The sequence below is a fragment of the Planococcus citri genome, chromosome 2, assembly GCF_950023065.1.
Source record: "Planococcus citri chromosome 2, ihPlaCitr1.1, whole genome shotgun sequence".
Taxonomy (NCBI): Eukaryota; Metazoa; Arthropoda; class Insecta; order Hemiptera; family Pseudococcidae; genus Planococcus; species Planococcus citri.
In genome coordinates this window covers 5,473,609-5,494,171 of record NC_088678.1, presented here as the reverse complement: position 1 = coordinate 5,494,171, position 20,563 = coordinate 5,473,609, and the positions used below count along the sequence as shown (strand labels likewise).

Below are 20,563 nucleotides of genomic sequence, written 5' to 3'. Positions count from 1 at the left end.
GCCCCCTAAATGACAAATTCCTAATTTTTTTTATCGAGCACTCAAAGTAAGTCAATTTGGTTTGCATTCATTTTACCCACACTCAAAACTGAAATCAGTGAAATTTTTAGAAAATTAATAATTAAAACTTGAATTGCATCTAATTTTTTTTAAAGCTTTAGCGTCTTAAATTTAGATTTAATGCCAGAGGTGAATATAATATGACTTGTTGATCTCTTGAGTGCCCTATAAGAAATATTAATCATGTTCAGGGTGAATCGTTGGAAAATATATAACGTAGAAGAATTTGAATCAAATTCACTGCAAATTTTCATTCTGAGTTGAAAATTACACAGGAAAATTTTTAGGCTCGAAGGTGCTCAGGAAGGGAGATAAGTACGTAGATCCTCAAAGTGTGTGATTTTTTTTTTTAAATCAAGATTTTTTTTTGAAAATCAAGATTTTTTTTTAAAAATCAAGATTTTTTTCGTTCCAGTTCCTACTCAAACTGTTTTGGGAAAATGGCTCAGTTCCAAAAGATGAAAATTTGCAAATCGTTTTATTTTTTTTTATCAAATTTTGTATTTTGAAATTTTTTTTCTCAAATAGGTATGTATTTCGCTATAATTGAGTCAAAACATCAGAAGGTATCATTCCTGAATTTGAGGAAATATTTTGAAACGCAGAGGTTCCCATTTTTCTCATTGAGAACCCTTACCCCCCCCCCTCCAGAGACATTTTCGGACTTGAAAATCATTTCAGGTGATTTTCATCTCAAAATTAAGGTCTTCGTCGACTTTGGTCAACATCCATCAACATTTGATCATCGCGATCCAATCAATCACAACTCCTACAATTTTAAAAACAGTCTAAAATTAAACAAAACTTTTTCATCCCTCTTTTAGAATAGAACAACACTTTAAAATTCTCATTACTTTCAATTTTCAACCTTTTTTCAAATTTATTAACTGTAGGTACCAACAAACAAATCAATCAAAATCAAAAATACACAACGTGTTTTAAAATTTATTAATAAATCATATCGTCGAGTAAAGAAATAAAACGATTAAACAAACATCACAATTTTTAAACTTAAAAATACTGAACAAAAATCACTTCTTAAAGATCTCAGCTAATTTAGGATGCTTAATCAATACATGATTACTACGTTCCAACCACCTATGAAATCTTTCACCACATTGATTGCATTTAAATGCCGGATCGAATCCACACTCGAACCCAAAATGCTGCATATGGTCTGCTCTTAATTGGAATATCTTGCCACATTTATTTGGACATTCAAACGGGCATTTCGTAATTGTATAATTTGAAGCTGACGAGAAAAATCATAACAAGTGGATTAGTTCGATGTAAAATTCGACGCGGTATTTGCAGTCGCAGATGAGCTTAGTAAATTATGTCTAAGAGCTACGTGTTGTCTGAGAACCCATTGGTGGGCAAATTTCTTCAAGCAGATCGAACACCTATACTGAGGTTCTCTGCCGCATTCTTTCTTGTAATGTAACATCATACTTCTTTTGTACTTGTAAATTCTGCCACAATTGTTAAGACAGGCGAATAGTCCACCTTTTTCGGTGTATGAGCTCACTGTATCAAAATAATATACACATAATGCGAATTAGAAGATAATACACGAAGTGATTTTGAAGAACAGATTATATTCAAAGAGTTCAGTGTATCGATCTACGTAATGTAAAACCCAACAACCATAAAGTACATAATACTTGCAAGTAGGTACATATGATGTGATGGAAATAAATGAAACTTTGGCATATTAACTTACAAAATGTATTTTCAAAATAAATAAAATATGTTTCAAATGAAAAATAAACATCTAAACACCGTCCAGAGGTAGGTAGGTAGGTATACTTTGTGTAATTTTAGATAAAATCCAGAGTTTTATGAATGGTTAAAACGTGACTTTTGAGATGAACTTTCTGAGTGAATTTTCTACTACAATGTTTACACTGGTACGCCGGAGATTTACCACATTCGTTTCTAAAATGCAACAACATGCTTTGCTTATACTTGTACCGCTTTCCGCAATTATTCAAACACTCGAACATTTTCAAGCCGGAAATATCATTGGAGAAAACCCAACCTTTGGGAGGATAGCCTGAAAAATATCAAATTCGAAATATTAGTAAGTAATTCAGATTTTAGAAGAAACATCTTCCATGGGTAAGTAAGTATTTTAACATTCAAGATACATAGTAAGTTTGTGTTAAAGGTATACCTATTAAAGCGTTACCTCAGACCTCAGCAAATTGTAATTCGATGATGAGATAATTCGCGAAATGAGTCAACAACAAAATTCAAAAATCAAGAAGTTTATGCACAGTAACAACATGCGATTGTAAAGTAGAATTTCTGGCGAAACGTTTCGGGCAATATTTACACATGAATCTGGGTTCTTGGCCACATTCGTAGCGGAAATGCAACATCATACTTTGCTTGTACTTGTAACTTTTTCCACAAATGTTCGGACAGACGAACGCTTTATCGCCCGATTTCCTCAGGCTTTGTGTACTCGTCATTTGAAATCCTGATAATCCTGCAACAGCAATAGTTAGATCCTCTTTATCGTATCATTGTGGTAAGAGAAACATGCGTAATTAGATAGTTGGCATTTAGAATTGGCTATAGACCTGGAAAATAAGCTAGTGCTTTCTTATTGATGGCATGCGTTAAGAAAAATAAAACGTTTGTGTGCGAAAAAGATGTATTTTTGAAGAATGTTGTCCATAATATAGTCTATCTTCGATTTCTATAAAGTCGAGAGCTCAACAGCATATTTTAATGCAGTATCATTGGTGAAAACGTTTATCAAACTTTCAATTTGGGCAAAAAATTTGGGCAAAAGCAGGATGAGGAAGCTTGTTCAAATGTTTCAAGAGGGGAGGGGGGGTGGATTAAAGCAGAAAATTCAAAAAAAAATTTAAAAAAGAAAAAATCTGAAACTACAAAATAATGAAGAGACTGAATAAAAAATGTATAGAATTGATTCAGAAAATGAAAAAAGCAGAAATTTCTAATAACCCTAAAATATAGGTACTGACTTCACCAGAAGTCTGTCCACAATTTTCAAGAATCTGTTTTTCCATACTCTCTAAAAACAACAGGTTTTCAAGACTCTCGATTTCAATATTTCAAGTTTTCAAGGATCCGGATTTTCAAGTTCCTTAATTTTTTAGCCCCCTTCAAGACTCCTGATTTTAAAACTAACACTCTAAATTTCAAGACTCCACTTCAAAGACTAACGGGTTTTCAAGATTCTTCATTTCCAAGTCAAGAGTCCAATTTTCAAGATTTTCAGCTTCAAGACTGTCTATTTCCAAAACTCGTGTTTTTCAAGAATCCCAATTTTACATGTTTGATTACTTGATTCTTGTTTTCTAGACTCCATATTTCCAAGTTGAATCCAATTTTCAAGAATTACAGTTTCAAGATACCAATACTTAACAGAAATCATTATGGCACTGCTTAAAGACCGGAGGTTCTATGTGACTTTAGATGGAAAGAATTACTAGCACTTGGAGAAGGCAAAAGATCAGGCAATAAAAGAACTTGAGGCATACTACACTACTACAGAGCCAACCACTTGAGGCCAAACCCAGTTGAGACAGAAACTTGTTTCTTCCACCTGTGAAACTGTGAGGCCAAGAGACCGCTCAAAATACAATGGGGAAACACTGCGCTGAACCACACTGACCACCCTAAATATCCAGGAGTGACCGTGGATGGATCACTCACCTACAGGCCACACTGTGAAAAGACTGAAATGAAAGTGGCTGCTAGAACAAATCTGATCTGAAAGCTGGTAGGCAGCAGATGGGGAGCTAAACCACAGGTCCTGCATACATCAGTGCTAGCACAGTTTTATTCAGTCGCAGAATATGCATGCCCACTGCCCATTATGGGGACGATCAGTGCATGCTAAAAAAGGTAGATGTACCCCTAAACTAAGCCTATTGATTCCCGTACAACAATGACCATGCTAATTTTGATGTGAATGTCGACCCATCCACATCCGTCACTTTTGGATGCCACATGTTGATGTGAATTTAGACCCTGTGTCGAGCTAATTGTTGATGTAATTGTCGACTGATGTTGATCTGCATTCGTGTTGACAATTGGCTCGACACAGGGTCGAAATTCATATCGACATGGGGCGTCCAAAAGTAATGGATGTGGATGGGTCGACATTCACATAAAAATTTATGTCAACCTCCTGCTTTGTAAAGATATAAAATTTGAGTTTAAAAATTTGTAATTTTTTTCCAAAAATTATTTCCTCTGATGTGGTTATTGCTCATGCTGAAAACAGCATCGATGCAAAGTCCACTTCTGAAGAAGTACAGACTAAAAGTCTGTATACTTAATCAAAAAGTTAAACAGAAATTCCTTATATCAAAGATGGTGCAATACTAAACTTTATCTAAGAGTACTAAACTAATCCATTTTCATGTCGACATGTTGATGTTAATGTTGATGTGAAATTCGACATCAACAAATACATCCACAGCATCAACATCTTATCATCTACAACTCCAACTGCGGAAAAGTGAATAATTTCATCAATGCCCCAAAAAAAATTTGTTCTCATTGAACAAGATCATATTTTTGAATGTTTACCGAACTTTTAAACACTAAAACAAAAATTTTAATTCTGAAAAATTGGTGGACATAGTTGTCGATGCAAATTTTGAGCATTGAATTTTACATCTACATGTCAAGATGGCATATCAAGGTATCAGAAATAATGAGAACATTTCAAAAATTTTCATTTACCTGACTTTTGTAAGGACAGAAGATTCCTACTAAATGATTAATTGATCACTTTTCCATCATTATGTTGAAAACAAAAACATGGTCAATGTAAATGTAGATGTCAACAATTGTTGTGCGGGTTGGTGACAGAGTGTCTCAGACAGACTCCACTCACAGCACTGCACCATCAGAGGCACATAGTGAGGTGGCTGCCAGAGCAGAAAAAACTAACGCAACACACAACCCTCTGCACCCCATGTATGGCTACAACAAATTACCAGAGAGCAGACTAAAATCCAGACACAGTTTCCTGAGAACAGTAAATGAATTAAGTGCTCCTGCCGAATTTGAGCGCTGTTAAATCTGGAATACAGTATCAAGAAGCAATACCATGAGCTAATCATTGCCTCACAGCAGCCAACTGAAATACAACCTCTGGAAAACGCTGAATAGACTGACAAATGGAACAACACACTAAAAATCCAACCTATACAGATGGCACTTGGCTGATGATGATCCATGTGAATGTGGCAACGTACAAAATGACAGTATGACAGACACCTTTTCAAGTGTTGATTATATGGTGACTTTGACACGGGAAAACTGGACCAGACAATTGACAACAAGGGGATGATGTTCCTCAAATATTGGGACAAGGAAATTTAGACAGTTGACCTGACACAGAGAAAAGAAATTGATCCCAATTTTCCAGGTTCGATTTCCTGACTCTTGTTTTCCCAACTCCATATTTCCAAGTCGAGTCCAATTTTCAAGATTTGCAGTTCCAAGATGCCAATAATTATTTTCAAGACTCCAGATTTCAAGAATCCCAATCTTCCACATTCGATTTCAAGACTCGAGGTTTTCAAGACTCTTTACTTTGAAGACTCCCAATTTTACAGCCTTGATTTCAACACTCAGTTTTTTTCAGACTCTGACTCCAAGAATTCAAATTTAAAGTTCTCTATTACCGCAACGGTTTTAATTTTCCATACTCCTTTAGGACTCTAAATTTTAATAGTCCTGGTTTCAATATTCTCAACTTTTAGTCTCCAGATTCACAAAGCTTATCAATTTTCGAGACTCTCAATAATTTCAAGACTTCTAAATTTCATGAACCTGAATTTCGAGACTCAGGATTAAGACACTCTTGATTTCAAAACATTCAATGTCGCGACTTTTGATTATTTCCAAAACTTCTGTTTTTCCAAGACTGCAAATTTCCAGATTCCCGATTTTCAAGACCTGATTTCATGTCCTTTATTCGAGACTCTTAATTTACAACACTGAATTTTAAGACTCCTGATTCCAAGATCTAAATTTTCAGACCCGTGCCTAACCGTGAGCATTTACTCGATGCTTTCTATGATATCATTGTAAAAATTAAGCATCGTTTGAGTAAAATATCGCTGAAATTTTTACCATAGGTAAAGAACCCTTATGGGAACCTACATGATAAATTTGAGCAATATTGGTTCATTAGTTAGAGAGTAACAGCTGATCAAAGTTGAAATAGTGAAAAACCCGTTCTGACTTCCCCCTGCACCTTATTTTTAATTTTTAAGAACACTTGATATACATACAATACAACAGATATCTAGAATAAGTTCTGGAAAATTACTTGCTCTACAAAAAACTGCATAATAGCATATAAATCAATGGTATTTTTAATTTTTAAGAACATGTGAAATACAACAGATATCTAGAACCAGTTCTGGAAAATTACTTACTCTACACTAAACTAGATGTAAGATATTCACAGTGGTTACTCAAAATGTAAAATAAGTCAGTTTAACACCCTCCACTGTTTCTGATTTTCAAGACTCAAAATTCCTAAATTCCCGATTCTCAAACTGTCTCAATTTTATATGTCTAATTCAAGAATAAATTTTCAAGACTCCTAATTTCAAAATTTTGAATTTTAGACGACCCCCCCCCCTTCCATCTCTTTCATGAATCAAGACTCTTAACTTTCAAGAGTCCATTTCAAGACTTTCAAGACTTCTGATTCCCAAAACTGCTGATTTTCAAGACTGAATTCCCAAACTGTTGATTTCAAGACTATCTTTTTTTAAGGACTCCTGATTGCAAAATTCTTGATTTCAGGACTCTCAAAGCCAGGACTCCTGATTTACAAAACTCTCGATTTCAACTTTCAAGAGCCTCAATTTGAAAGACTCTCGATTTCAAAACTCACAATTTTCAAGTCTCAATTCCAAGACTCAAATAATGCAAGATTCAATTTTCGAGGCTCCTGATTCCCAAAACTCTTCATTTTCAAGATTACCAGCTGTTTTCAGGACTCTTGAATTCAACTTCTGATTCCACGACTCTCAATGTTAGAACTCCTGATTTCTAAAACTTTGTTTTTTCAAGACCTTCTAATTCCAGATTACCGATTTCAAGACTCTAGATTTCAAAACTCCTAGTTTTTCTAGTCTCATTTTCAAGACTCGAACTCAGAACTCCTGATTCCAAAATTTCAAGATTATAAATTTCAAAAATCACAATTTTCAAGAGTCTCAATTTCAAAACTTCTGATTTTCAGGCTCCTCGATTTCCATAATTTACCCTGTATTTCAAAACTGACAATTTTCAAGAGCTTAAACTTCAAGACTCCAACTCTAGTCTCAATTTCAAGACTAATTATTTTCAAAACTCTTCATTCTCAAGACTACCAGTTTTCAAGACTCTGGAATTCAAAACGTTTGATTCCAAGACTCTCGATGTCAGGATTCCTGATTTCAAAAACTCCTGTTTTTCAATACTCCCAATTTTCAGATTCCAGATTTCAAGACTCCTGGTTTTTCTACTCTCATTTTCATAACTCGAATTAAGAACTCTTGATTCCAAAATTTCAAAAATCCCACACACAAGAGTCTTAATTTTAAGAGTCAATTTCAAGACTTGTGATTTTCAGGTCTCTTGATTTCCATACTAACTGTCTCACAATTTTCAAAAACTCAAACTTCAGGACTCCAACTCTAGGGTCAATTTCAAGACTCCCGATTTCAAAATTTTCGGTTTCAGAAGTTTAAAGAGCTTCCATTTCAAGATTCGCAATTTTCAATGCTCCAAGTTTTCAAGGTAACCAAGTTCCAAGTGATCAATTCTCAATACACCTTCAAAACTCGTCAATTTTCAATAATCCTGATTTCGAGACTCTTGTTTTTCAAGTTTTTGGGGGCACTGTACAGTGTACATGTTTGGGGGAGGGTTTAGATGATATTTGGGAGAATATAGACGCAGAAATTGATCATTTTTCATTAAAATTTTTCTATTGCATTTATTTTTCGACTTTTTCAATTGAATAAAGAGCTTCAGATGTCGTTTTTTTAGGTGGGGTGGGAGGCGAAATTAAAAAATAGGGGTAGGGAATCATAAAAATGCAATAACTTTAGGAAAGGATGAAAATAATTTTTTCATATATATAAATAACCGAGATAAATCTACCTCATAAGACTTATTTTACTAAGTATTTAGTATATTTTAAATCCGATAACAAAAATTTGGTACAATATTCTCACAGTAGATAAATTTATGCAAAAACAACTACGTTTAGTACACAACGAAAATATGTAAGGCACTAGACGAAATCATCACAGAAATACTCCATGCAAAGTAGCACAATGCCTTCTAAAATTCTCTTTTTGAGCAAAACATTTCGAACACACTTCACATTCGAATTGCTTTTTACGGCCGCATTCGTAAGATAAATGTCGTTTTAAATTCATTTTGTACTTGTAACTTCGACCACAACCGAAATTAGGACACATGAATGTTTTCAAACCTGCGAACAATAACATTAAATCGTAACATGAAGTGAACAAACTTTTACAACATGAAAATTTGAAAAAAAAAAAAAATACTAATGAATACTACATTTAAAGATACAAATAATCCAACACAAATTCTCAAAAAATAAAATAAAATACTGAGAAAGTCAACATAATTTAATTTCTAGAAAACAATTCAAAACTGATAGGATTAAAATCAGGGTATTTTTTACTTAATAAATTATCAATAAATAAACTGAAAATATAGGAAAAAACAATCTCACAGTAAAAAATCACAAAAGAACCAACAATATGTGGATACTAAAAAAATTTAAATTAAACGTAATCCTCGGATTTATGAACGGTCAAAGTGTGTCTTCGTAGAGATACTTTATGTATGAATCTCTTCTTACAGAATTTACATTCGAACGTGGCTCTTTTATCACAACTGAATTTACAATGAGTCAGCATATCTTTCATCAATATAAAACGTTTTCCGCAAGCGACGCATTCTAATTTTTTTTGCATTTGTTGGTAACCCATCGATGGGGCTTGGATTTCACCATAGAAACCTGATGAAAATAGGACAAAAAAAAATCATAAGCTATAGAACATTTTTGCATGTACTTTGAGAAAAAAAAGCTAAGCATCAAAATGAAGATGCGAGTTCATCCATCACACATAAACAAGACATACTAATAGGTATATTATCAGCTTACCACACGGTTAGGTACTTTAGATCACACTTACTTACACGAGAAATTAAAAATCTGTAACTTTATGCACAGCGATTATGTGAGAATGCAGGGAAAAATTTCTATTAAAATGCTTCAAGCAGAACTTGCATTGGAATTTACGACCTTGACCACATTCGTGACGATAATGGTACACCATGTTTCGTTTCTGTTTGTATCTTCTGCCACATTTATTAGGGCATGCGAATGGTTTCATTTGTAATCTTTTTTCCCACTCGATTTGAGCTTCTTCTGTAAAATATAATAAGTACGTATATAGGTATTCGATCAAGGAATCGAATGGTTATCGATTTTTCAACATAAATTCAAACTTAAAACGAAGGGATGCAGGTACACATGAAATTGAAAAATTACAAATCCACAATCAAAATCAAGCAATTATGTAAATACCTAGAACCATTTTCAAAAATAAAAAAAAATTATATTCGATGCAAAAAAAATTATATATTGACATTAAAAGAATAACATGAAATATCCGTCTCATAATATAATCATCGTAAAAGCAATAATTTTCAAATCTCATTATTTAACCTTCTTCAGCTTCTTTGAATTAACAGTTTTAAAAGCACATTTCGTACAATATGGTACCGTATGGTCCGTTCTGCAAATAAAGTTACGACACATGTGACATTTAGTCTTGGTTTTTCGGTTTTTCCTCGATGCGCAAAATAAACACCTTCCTTCGATTCGATCTTCATTGTCATCTGCTACATCAACATCATCGTCTGTATCTATACGACAATTACAGCGAGATTAAAAACTATTCATCAGAATTTCCCTAAATATGAAGGTAAATTAAAGATTGCATTATTTAAAAACACACACAGAAAAAACAAAAAAAAAATAAGCAAACTGGTAGGGTACAAAATTAGTTAAAATATTAATCAATTTATTTACAAAGTAGCAGGATGATGGGGGGGGGGGGAGGCAGATCACAACATTCAAGTTCAGCTCGGCTTCGTCATTTTTTTTTTCACTATACCCCCCTCCCCAGTGTTCCACTAATCATCCATAGTCGATTTTTGAATTTAATAAGTAGATACTTATGTCGAAAAAATGTTGCCAAAAAGAAATTACCTGAAGATGCGAGGAGGGGGGAAGGGAATGAGAAGTCCTAGCCCTAAATACTAATTTTAACACACAGAAAACATCTGTTCGACCAGTCGAAATTTGCAAAAAATTATTATAAAATAATCACACCTCCTCGCCTCATTCGTCAAGTTTCAAGCTCCCTGGATTTTTTTTTTAATTTGAGAAAAAAAATATTTTGAAACAAAAAAACCTTATTGAAGTACTTTGGTAGAATTTAGCAAAAATATTTAAAAAAAAAACAATTTTTCAGTTTATTTTGACTTTTGCCCATTATAGTAGAGCAGGTGAGGAGAGGAGTACAAAATATGAGTCTATTTTGCACAGTATTTAAAATACATACTACAAGTTGGGTTCTGATCATTATTTACCAAGCTCAGAGCATTTTATAAATTTCAAATTGCTCCATAGGGCTATTTTGCATTTTTCAATAAGTATAGGGATTCCAAATCATTTGAGCTCATTCAATGTTGAGCTTCTTCAAAAGTAATGTAACTCAAAAAAACAAAAAAAAATTATTTTCACTTTTTCATCTTGATACTAATTTTAAAAATCTCCATTCCGAGACTTCAAGACTCTCGATTACAAGACTATCGATTTCCAGACTTCTAAACTTCCGATTTTCATGACTCTCGTTTCCAAGACTCCGATTTTAGATACTCTGGACTTTCAAGAAACCAGGTATGGTCCTCAAAGGCTCTCGGTTTTGAAACTCTAACTTGAAAATCTCTCGATTCTAAAGACTCGATTTTTAATTTCTGATTTTAAGACCTTCAATTTTCAAGATTCAATTTTAAGACTTCTGATTCCAAGGTTCCAGCTTTCAACAGTCTTAATTTCTATATTATGCAATCATGATTTTAAAGACTCGATTTCAAATCAAGACTCTCAATTTTCAAGAGTATTTTATTTATCAATACTGTTGATTTTAAGACTCGCAATTTTTTTTTTCAAGACTCATTCAAGAGACTTCCAATTTTTAAGGCACTTGGTTTTCAAGACTCAGTTTTCAAGAACCTTTGATTTCAATTACATATGTTGATTTCAAGACTTTCATTTTTTTTTCAAGATTTTAATTCAAGAGACTCCCAATTTTTTAGAGCACTTGGTTCTCAAGACTCTCGCTTTCAAAACTTCTAATTTTCAAGACTCCGATTTCAGAGGCTCGAGACCTTCAGGCCAATAATTTTAGAGACTCTCAACTTTCGAGACACTCGGTTCTAAAAACTTTCAATATCAAGACGCCAATCTTCAAGAATCTCGATATCCAGATTTCTGATTTCAGGACCCTATATTTTCAAGACTCAATTTCAAGAATTCTGATCCAAAAATTCCAGCTTTTGATACTTTCAATTTCAAAGAAAGGTAATGATTTTAAAGACTCAATTTTCAAGAGTCTTCGCTTTCAAGACTTGACATTCAAGGGACTTCTAATTTTCAAGACACCCGGTTCTCAAGGATATCGATATCAAAACTCCAATTTTCAAAGAATCTCAATTTTCAGATTTCAAGAACCTACAGATTTTCAAGACTCCTGATTCCAAAATTACAGCTTTCAATACTTTCAATTTCAAATACCATGATTTTCAAGACTTTCAATTTTCAAGAGTCTTTGATTTCAAAACTGTTAATTTCAAGACTCCGATTCAAGAGACTCCCAATTTTTAGGGCACTTGGATTTCACGACTTCTAATTTACAAAAGGGTCATTCCATGTCAATTCGACCAAAGAAATGCGATTTTTAAAGTCATGTCTTTCAATTTCGCTCAATTTTTTTTTACAATATCTACCCACCTAGTAGATAAAAAACCCGTTGAAATTTTCAAAATTTGAAAGTTGAACTTTCAAATTGAAAAGTTCAAATTTCAAAATGGCGCTGTAAGTGGGAGCTACCAATTAAAATTCTGAAGAAATTTCCATGGGTGTACCTTTTGATGCTTTTTCGAAATATTCAAGTTTCGAGATGGAATCTCTTGATGGAGGGGGAGCACCCCCACCCCCAATTTGGAGAAAAACTTCCGAAAAAAATTTGGTGCATGTGATATATCGAATTGTATGTTTTTGGTAACGCTGAACACGAATATGCGTTAGATTTTAGATTGGACCCCATCCACAGCCCCCAGCATCTCCTCAAATGAGGTAAAAGTTCAAAATAGGGTTTTTTTCGTGCGACACATCAAATAGTATGTTTTTGGTGACGCTGAACACGAACATGACGTCATATTTTTGGTTGGACCCCATCTATGGTCTTTAACCAATTTTTTGAACTTTTACCAATTGGGGATGTTCTGGGAGCCATGGGTGAGGTCAATTTGAAAAACTACGGCTATATTCGTGTTCAGTGATATCGAAAACATACCATTTCATGTGTCACACGATTGAAACCATTTTTTTAAAGTTACCCCTCTTGGGGAGGTGCTGGGGGCCGTGGATGGGGTCCAATCAAAAATCTAACGTCATATTCGTGTTCAGCGTTACCAAAAACATACAATTCGATATACCACATTCCACAGATTTTTTTCGAAAGTTTTGCCCAAAATTGGGGGTGGGGGTGCTCCCCCTCCATCGAGAGATCCCATCTCAAAACTTGAATATTTCGAAAAGGCATCAAAAGGTACATCTATGGAAATTTTTTCAGAATTTTAATTGGCAGCTCCCACTTACAGCGCCATTTTGAAGTTTGAACTTTCGATTTGAAAGATCAACTTTCAAATTTTGAAAATTTCAAAATTCTTAAAAAGTTCAAAATTCAATACCCTTTCGAACTGTGAAATCAGTTTTGATCAAAGTATCATAGTTTTGGAGGAATGGGCTGCTGAAGTTGAGTAGGTACCTCGAGACAATGTGAACATAATGGAAGCCCTCCACCCGCCCCCTGAGGGGGCTGGGACCAAAGTGATTGCGGGTTTCTTATCTACTGAGTGGGTAGAAATTGTAAAAAAAAAGTGAGCGAAATCGAAAGACATGATCCAAGACTTTGATTTCAGAGGCTCCAGACATTCAAGCCTCCAATTTTAGAGACTCTGAACTATCAAAACACTCGATTCTTAAAGGCTTTCGATTTCGAGACTTCAATTTTCAAGAATCTCGGTTTTCAGATTTCCAATTTCAAGACTCTAGATTTTCAAAACTCAATTTAGAAATGACAAACTCGCCAAATTGCAGACTTGGAGAAAGAAAATTGAAAAAGCATCTAAAAATACACCACCAGTCTAAATTTTAAGATGTAAATTCAATTTTTGGATTTTTGGATTTTTTTTTTTTTTGAAAATTCAAATCAAAAGCTCAATTTACATGAAAATTTTGATCAATCGGGGATAGAATGCTAAAGAAAAGTTAATTTTTCCAAAAGAATATCAAGAGCTCAGAACCAGTTTGGGCTCCTACAACTGGATAATTTGACCTCGATGAATCCATGTTTACCAAAAAGTTTCTGTTAACAAGAAGATGGAGGGGGGGGGCTTGATTATAGACTTGAAGGACACAAATTTTTACATTTTCAAACACCGAGGATAAAATTAAATTTGAAATCAAGATCATAACATTCCTACTCGATGCCTTTAATTTGACCCAGAGTTGTCTAATGACCTCAACTTCTCTGGTAAGGTAAAGGAATGAAGCAGTTTTTACAAAAAAAAAAAAAAAAAAAAAAAAAAGATCCGACATACAAATTAAAAAATTAAATAAAACAAATTTTAGACACTATAGGTAAAGCATCTTTATTGAAATATTCTTCACAACACCATAGTCCATAAAGTAATACAAAAATAATACCTCAGAACTACATAATTATGTATCATATTGAAGCTAAAAAAATTCCACATCAAAAATGCAATACTCATAGAGGTACATAAACATAATAAAATAATGTTAAAATTAATTCACCGTTTTCGAATAAAAATCCCTTAAAAAATACGTCACAAATCCAAGCTATTATGGATCAATCCCAGATGCGTTTTGAGGTTTCCTTTTTTGGTGAATTTCTTCTGGCAAAATTTACAAACGTAAGCTGGTTCTTTACCACATTCTTGTTTAAAGTGCAGCATCATGTTCCCTTTGTACTTGTACACTTTGCCACAATTATTTGGGCAAGCGAACACAGAAGAGGAGCTACCACTCAACAAAAACGGTAAATTAGAATCCAGTTGAATGCCATTTCCATCGATTAAGTTCATCGAGTTCGTGTAGTTGCCTGCGAGAGCATAAAAGAAAAACAAATCATTACGATTAGTATGTTTGAAAACATAATCAGCAGATTAACTATCATAATAATTTTTTTCAAAACAAAAAAAAACTATCCTAATTACGTGGAATTTTTTTCATCTGAGAATAAACCAATTTCTACTTCGAAAGCTTCGAGTCAATAAAATGAGAAAAAAAAACAACCTCGAGAAATGAATTTATTATACTTAATTTTATAAAATATGGCAATCAAATTAACAAAAGAATTAAGAATTATTTAGCAATCACTTTGTGAACCAATCCCATGTGATTTTTCAATGAACCTTTATGAGCGAATTTTTTACTACAGAATGTGCACTTGAACTGAGGCTCTTTGCCACATTCGAATTTGAAATGCAACATCATACTCTGTCTATATTTATAAGTTCGACCACAGTTATTCAAGCAGTGGTACGGTTGTTCTTCGTATGAAGTCCTCGAATGTGTACGTTTGCCAGGAGACGTCGTCGTCGAGTTGGAAGAATGAAAAGACGATGAGGGAGTATCCATTTCCGAAGACGTATTGATGAATTGATCAATTGTTATGGCATTTCGAAATCCTCCTAAGTCAAACAAATCATGTAAATCATGTAATTTAATTCTGCGATAATGTGATCTGTGATTTGAATTTTTTTTTCAAAGTTGATTACGTATAAAGATATAAATTTTGGAATAATTCGAGAATAGAAACAGTATAACGTGTATTTATTGCACACAAGGAAAAAAATCACAAAACTCTTGATACTTGGCTTCTGCAATAACAATTTGAAAAATGCATAAGTAGAATGTGCTATGCACATTAAAACTTAAATAACTAAATCGATTATTACTATTAAGTACAGAAAGTATAGGAATAGGAATGTTCTTAAAAAAAAAATATTAAAAAAATTGATCAACATGATACAACCCCTTAAAATGTATCATTCTTACCCTTAAAAAAATGCATTGAAAAAAAAAAAAAAAAAAAAACAAATAACATTATAAAACAGTAAGTACATGAAATGCTATTTAAATTCAAACTGCGAAATATATTTGTTCAAAGAACCACTTTATGAACAATACCCATATGGGTCCTCAACGAATCAGGCCTTTTGAATTTCTTCTGGCAGTATCGACATTCGAACTGAGGATCTTTACCACATTCGTACTTGACATGGAGCATAGCACTGCCCTTTTTCTGGTAAACTTTACCACAGTTGTTAGGACAAGGGAAAGACATTTCACTGGATCCACCTTTATTGCTTGTAGATCTACGTCTCGTATTGCTGTTCGAAAATGTGTCCGTATGGTTCGAGGAATGTCCGAATCCTAGAAAATGGCAAATAAAATTTATGATGAATTTGAAGCATTGAAAATTCAAGTGGAGAAGCCATTTTATACATATATTGCGTAAATCCTTGGTCCAAGAATATTATTATTATAAGATGTAAAATGATGAGTTATCTTGACATAATGACGACTTTTTTTCAAATAAAAATCTTTTACGAATTCATTCACTTTTTTAGAAACATTTGTATAGCAATTGATCTGTTTACAATCGAATCGAATCATTTACAAATGATCGGTGAAAATTGATTGATTTCTAGGTGAATCATTCGCAAACGAAATATTCAATTTTTAGGGGATCATTCACGAACGAATCGATTAATAGCAGGTGAATCAATCGCGAACGAATCGATTCGTATAGGCGACTCGTTCACGAACAAATCGATTCATACACTTAATTTTCGGTGAATCATTTACGAACGAATTGATATCATTCGCGAACGAATTAAATAAGTTTTTCATGAATCATTCGCGAACGAATTGAATAATTTTTGGTGACTCGTTCGCGACCGAATCGATTCATTTGCGGAATTTTTGGTGAATCATTCACGAACGAATTGAATAATTTTTGGTGACTCGTTCGCGAACGAATCGATTCATTTACTGAATTTTTGATGCATCATTCACGAAGGAAATCTTAAATCTATAATTTTTGGTGAATCACTCGCGAACGAATTGATTCGTATAAGTGACTCGTTCGCGAACGAATCGATTCATTAACTTGATTTTTGGTGAATCGTTCGCGAACGAATTGATTCGTATAAGTGACTCGTTCGCGAACGAATCGATTCATTAACTTGATTTTTGGTGAATCATTCACGAACGAAATGAAGAGTTTTTGGTGAATCGTTCGCGAATGAATTAATTCGTATAAGTACCTCGTTCGCGAACGAATCGATTCATTCATTTTGGAGAATCATTAACGAATGAATAAAACATTCAATTTTTAGTGAATCATTCGCGAACGAATTGAATAATTTTTGGTGACTCGTTCGCAAACGAATCGATTCATTTACTGAATTTTTGATGAATCATTCACGAACGAAATCAATAATTTTTGGTGAATCACTCGCGAACGAATTGATTCGTATTGGTGACTCGTTCGCGAACGAATCGATTAATTTACTGAATTTTTTATGAATCATTCGCGAACGAAATCAATCATTTTTGGTGACTCGTTCGCGAACGAATCGATTCATTAACTTGATTTTTAGTGAATCATTCACGAACGAAATGAAGAGTTTCTGGTGAATCGTTCGCGAATGAATCGATTCGTATAAGTACCTCGTTCGCGAACGAATCGATTAATTTACTGAATTTTTTATGAATCATTCGCGAACGAAATCAATCATTTTTGGTGACTCGTTCGCGAACGAATCGATTCGTATAAAAGACTCGTTCGCGAACAAATCGATTCATTAACTTGATTTTTGGTGAATCGTTCGCGAACGAATCGATTCATTAACTTGATTTTTGGTGAATCATTCACGAACGAAATGAAGAGTTTCTGGTGAATCGTTCGCGAATGAATCGATTCGTATAAGTACCTCGTTCGCAAACGAATCGATTCATTCATTTTGGTGAATCATTACCGAACGGAATAATTTTTAGTGAATCATTTGCGAACGAATTGATTCGTATAAGTGACTCGTTCGTGAACGAATCGATTCATTTACTCAATTTTTGGCAAATCATTCACGAACGAAATGAATCCTATTTTGTGAATCATTCGCAAACGATTCGATTCATTTACTCAATTTTTGGTGAATCATTCACGAACGAAATGAAAAGTTTCTGGTGAATCGCTCGCGAATGAATCGATTCGTATAAGTACCTCGTTCGCAAACGAATCGATTCATTCATTTTGGTGAATCATTAACGAACGAATGAAATATTCAATTTTTGGTGAATCATTCGCGAACGAATTGGATAATTTTTGGTGACTCGTTCACAAACGAATCGATTCATTTACTGAATTTTTGATGAATCATTCACGAACGAAATAAATAATTTTTGATGAATCACTCGCGAACGAATCGATTCATTAACTCGATTTTTGATGAATCATTCACGAACGAAATGAAGATTTTTTGGTGAATCGTTCGCGAACGAATAAAATATGCAATTTTCAGTGAATCATTTACGAACGAATTGATTCATAATTTAGAGAATTGATCAATTCGTTGGCGAAAGAATTGCTTAAAATAAATCATTCATTCGCGAAATGGGTCTTTCAAAAAATTAATCAATTCGTTCATGAATGATTTCCCAAAATGAATTAATTCTCTCACGAAGAATTCACTGAGAAATGAATCAATGTATACGTTTTATTACTAGCCAAAATTTCAAGCGCGGAAGTGTATTTTAGGATTTTTTCTGAATTTTTAAAAATCAAATTCAGGCCAAAAATGAGAAATAAAATCAAAATTTTACCAAATAGACCTAGAAAGCTGAAATTTGGGATATGTCCTATTTTCGACCTGTCAAATCGATTGGAAATGGTTTCAAATTGTGTTGTTGAGCCATTCTGGAGCCTCCAGTAGATTTATGAAACTCGAAATTTACTCAAAGTTTCATCAAATGAAGTTGGAAATTCGAAATTTACGTTTCAATCCAACTTAAACACGCTATTAAGTCGACTGCTGGGGAGTCCAAGTCGTTTTTGAGCCTCCGACGACTTTTTAACATTTCTTGGAACCTTCAGTACATTTTTAAAAAAGGGAAATTTCCATAAAAAAATTCATCAAAATATGAAGATATAAATCCAAAATTTACCCGGAAACCAATTTCAAAATTGTCCTAGAAAAAAGATACAACACTCAATTGTAAAAATTCACCCAGCGAAAAAGAATGAAAATGAGTACAAAAATAGACAGACAGATTTGATAATGCAAAGCATGAAAAAAATCAACCAACTACAATAATGTACCAATCAACAACAAAAAATTTATTTCTTTTCAAAACAACACGCGTAAAAAAACACAAAACCGAATACTTAAACAAAAATGGAAAAACGTAAGTAGGTAACGAATAATTTTTTTTAATGACTTATGAAAAAAAAAAACTCAATGGTATAATTGTTTATGCACCTGGAAAATATGTGTTTTCAAATTACTCTTCTGATAACAACACTTATCACATTCAGAACATTTAAACTGTTTCTCTTGTCCACACTCGTACTTCAAATGCCTCATTAAGCTGCTAGCATGTTGGTACCGACGACCGCACATATTTGGGCACCCGAACGTAGTGAAAACTAATTGCTCTATAAAAATGTAAAAAGCAGAAAGCAAATAGTATGAAGCATATTATAGAATACGAGAATTATAGAAAAAAAAAATTGAAAAATTGAAAAAATGGAACACAACGCATATCCACAACAAAACACAAACATGAGCCCAAACAAGAAAATTTTCTCAGAGTTATCGATATGGATAACATCATTCTTTACTCATGTAGTAAATGATGCACAGCAATTTGATAAGATTGCGGGATACTTTTTTGGGAAAAGCAACTACCACATTGAGAATTTCCAATTTTTGAAACTTGAACTTTCCACAAAGTTTCATTAAATGAAGTTGGAAATTCAAAATTCATGTTGCAATCCGACTTAAACACGCTATCAAATCACCTGTTGGTGGTTCTAAGTCATTTTGGAGCCTCCAGCAACTTTTTGAAAATTCTTGGAACGTTCGGTACATTTTTGAAACATGAAATTTCTGAAAAAGTTTCATCAAATGAAGTTATAAAGCCAAAAATTACCCCGAAAACCAATTTCAAAATTGTTTTAGAAAAAAGATAAACACTCAATTGTAAAAATTTACCTAGCAAAAAAAGAATAAAAATGAATACAAAATAATAGAGAGACAGATTTCATAATGCAAAGTATGAAAAAAATGAGCCAACTACACACAAGTCTACCAATCAACAACAAAAAATTTATTTCTTCTCAAAACAACACACGTACTAAAAAAATACAAAACCGAATAAGTAAACAAAAATGGAAAAACGTAAGTAGGTAACGAATAATTTTTTTTAATGACCTATGAAAAGAACTCAATGGTATAACTTTTTATGCATCTTGAGAATATGTGTTTTCAAATTACTCTTCTGAAAAAAATCCTTATCACATTCAGAACATTTAAACTGTTTTTCTCGTCTACACTCGTGCTTCAAATGCTTGTATAAGCTGCAAGCATGTTTATACCGATGACCGCACATATTTGGGCACTCGAACGAAGGGAAAAATAATCGCTCTATGAAAAAATAAAAAATATAAGGAATATAGTATACAACATAAATTATTTAATTATAAGGCACGAGAATTATTAAGAAAAAAAATCGGAAAAAAAAATGAGACAACATACAATGTGCATCCACAACAAAACATAAACAAGAAAATTTGTCAAGGCATTTCTTTTCAAAACAACACAAGTGAAAAATACCTACAAGACGAATAAACAAAAATAGAAAACATGAGTAGATGACGAATAATTATTTTTAATGACCTATGAAAAAAAAACTCAATGGGTTAACTTTAAATGCTTCCTGAGAATATGTTTTTTCATTTCACCCTTATGAAAAAAATCCTTATTACATTCAGCACATTTAAATTGCTTCTCTAGT

The 20,563-nt window shown here is 33.2% G+C and overlaps 2 protein-coding genes and 2 long non-coding RNA genes across 4 annotated transcripts; all 4 read right to left on the bottom strand.

The window, feature by feature from the left end:
* Positions 1-1,339: 1,339 nt before the first annotated feature.
* Positions 1,340-3,406, bottom strand: LOC135833614 (RB-associated KRAB zinc finger protein-like). Its single transcript, XM_065347387.1, has 4 exons — positions 3,382-3,406; positions 2,399-2,554; positions 1,967-2,116; positions 1,340-1,587 (listed from the first exon to the last, which is right to left on the bottom strand). The coding sequence occupies exons 1-4, from the start codon at positions 3,404-3,406 to the stop codon at positions 1,340-1,342; spliced, it is 579 nt and encodes a 192-aa protein (XP_065203459.1).
* Positions 3,407-8,702: 5,296 nt separating this feature from the next.
* On the bottom strand, positions 8,703-9,528 carry LOC135837524 (uncharacterized). The gene is made up of 2 exons (XR_010557204.1): positions 9,301-9,528; positions 8,703-9,118 (listed from the first exon to the last, which is right to left on the bottom strand). It is a non-coding gene; the product is annotated as an uncharacterized LOC135837524 (long non-coding RNA).
* A 4,779-nt stretch (positions 9,529-14,307) lies between these two features.
* Positions 14,308-15,121, bottom strand: LOC135833613 (gastrula zinc finger protein xFG20-1-like). Its single transcript, XM_065347386.1, has 2 exons — positions 14,896-15,121; positions 14,308-14,582 (listed from the first exon to the last, which is right to left on the bottom strand). The coding sequence occupies exons 1-2, from the start codon at positions 15,119-15,121 to the stop codon at positions 14,308-14,310; spliced, it is 501 nt and encodes a 166-aa protein (XP_065203458.1).
* Positions 15,122-15,295: 174 nt separating this feature from the next.
* Positions 15,296-19,198, bottom strand: LOC135837528 (uncharacterized). The gene is made up of 2 exons (XR_010557208.1): positions 19,027-19,198; positions 15,296-15,919 (listed from the first exon to the last, which is right to left on the bottom strand). It is a non-coding gene; the product is annotated as an uncharacterized LOC135837528 (long non-coding RNA).
* Positions 19,199-20,563: the final 1,365 nt, after the last annotated feature.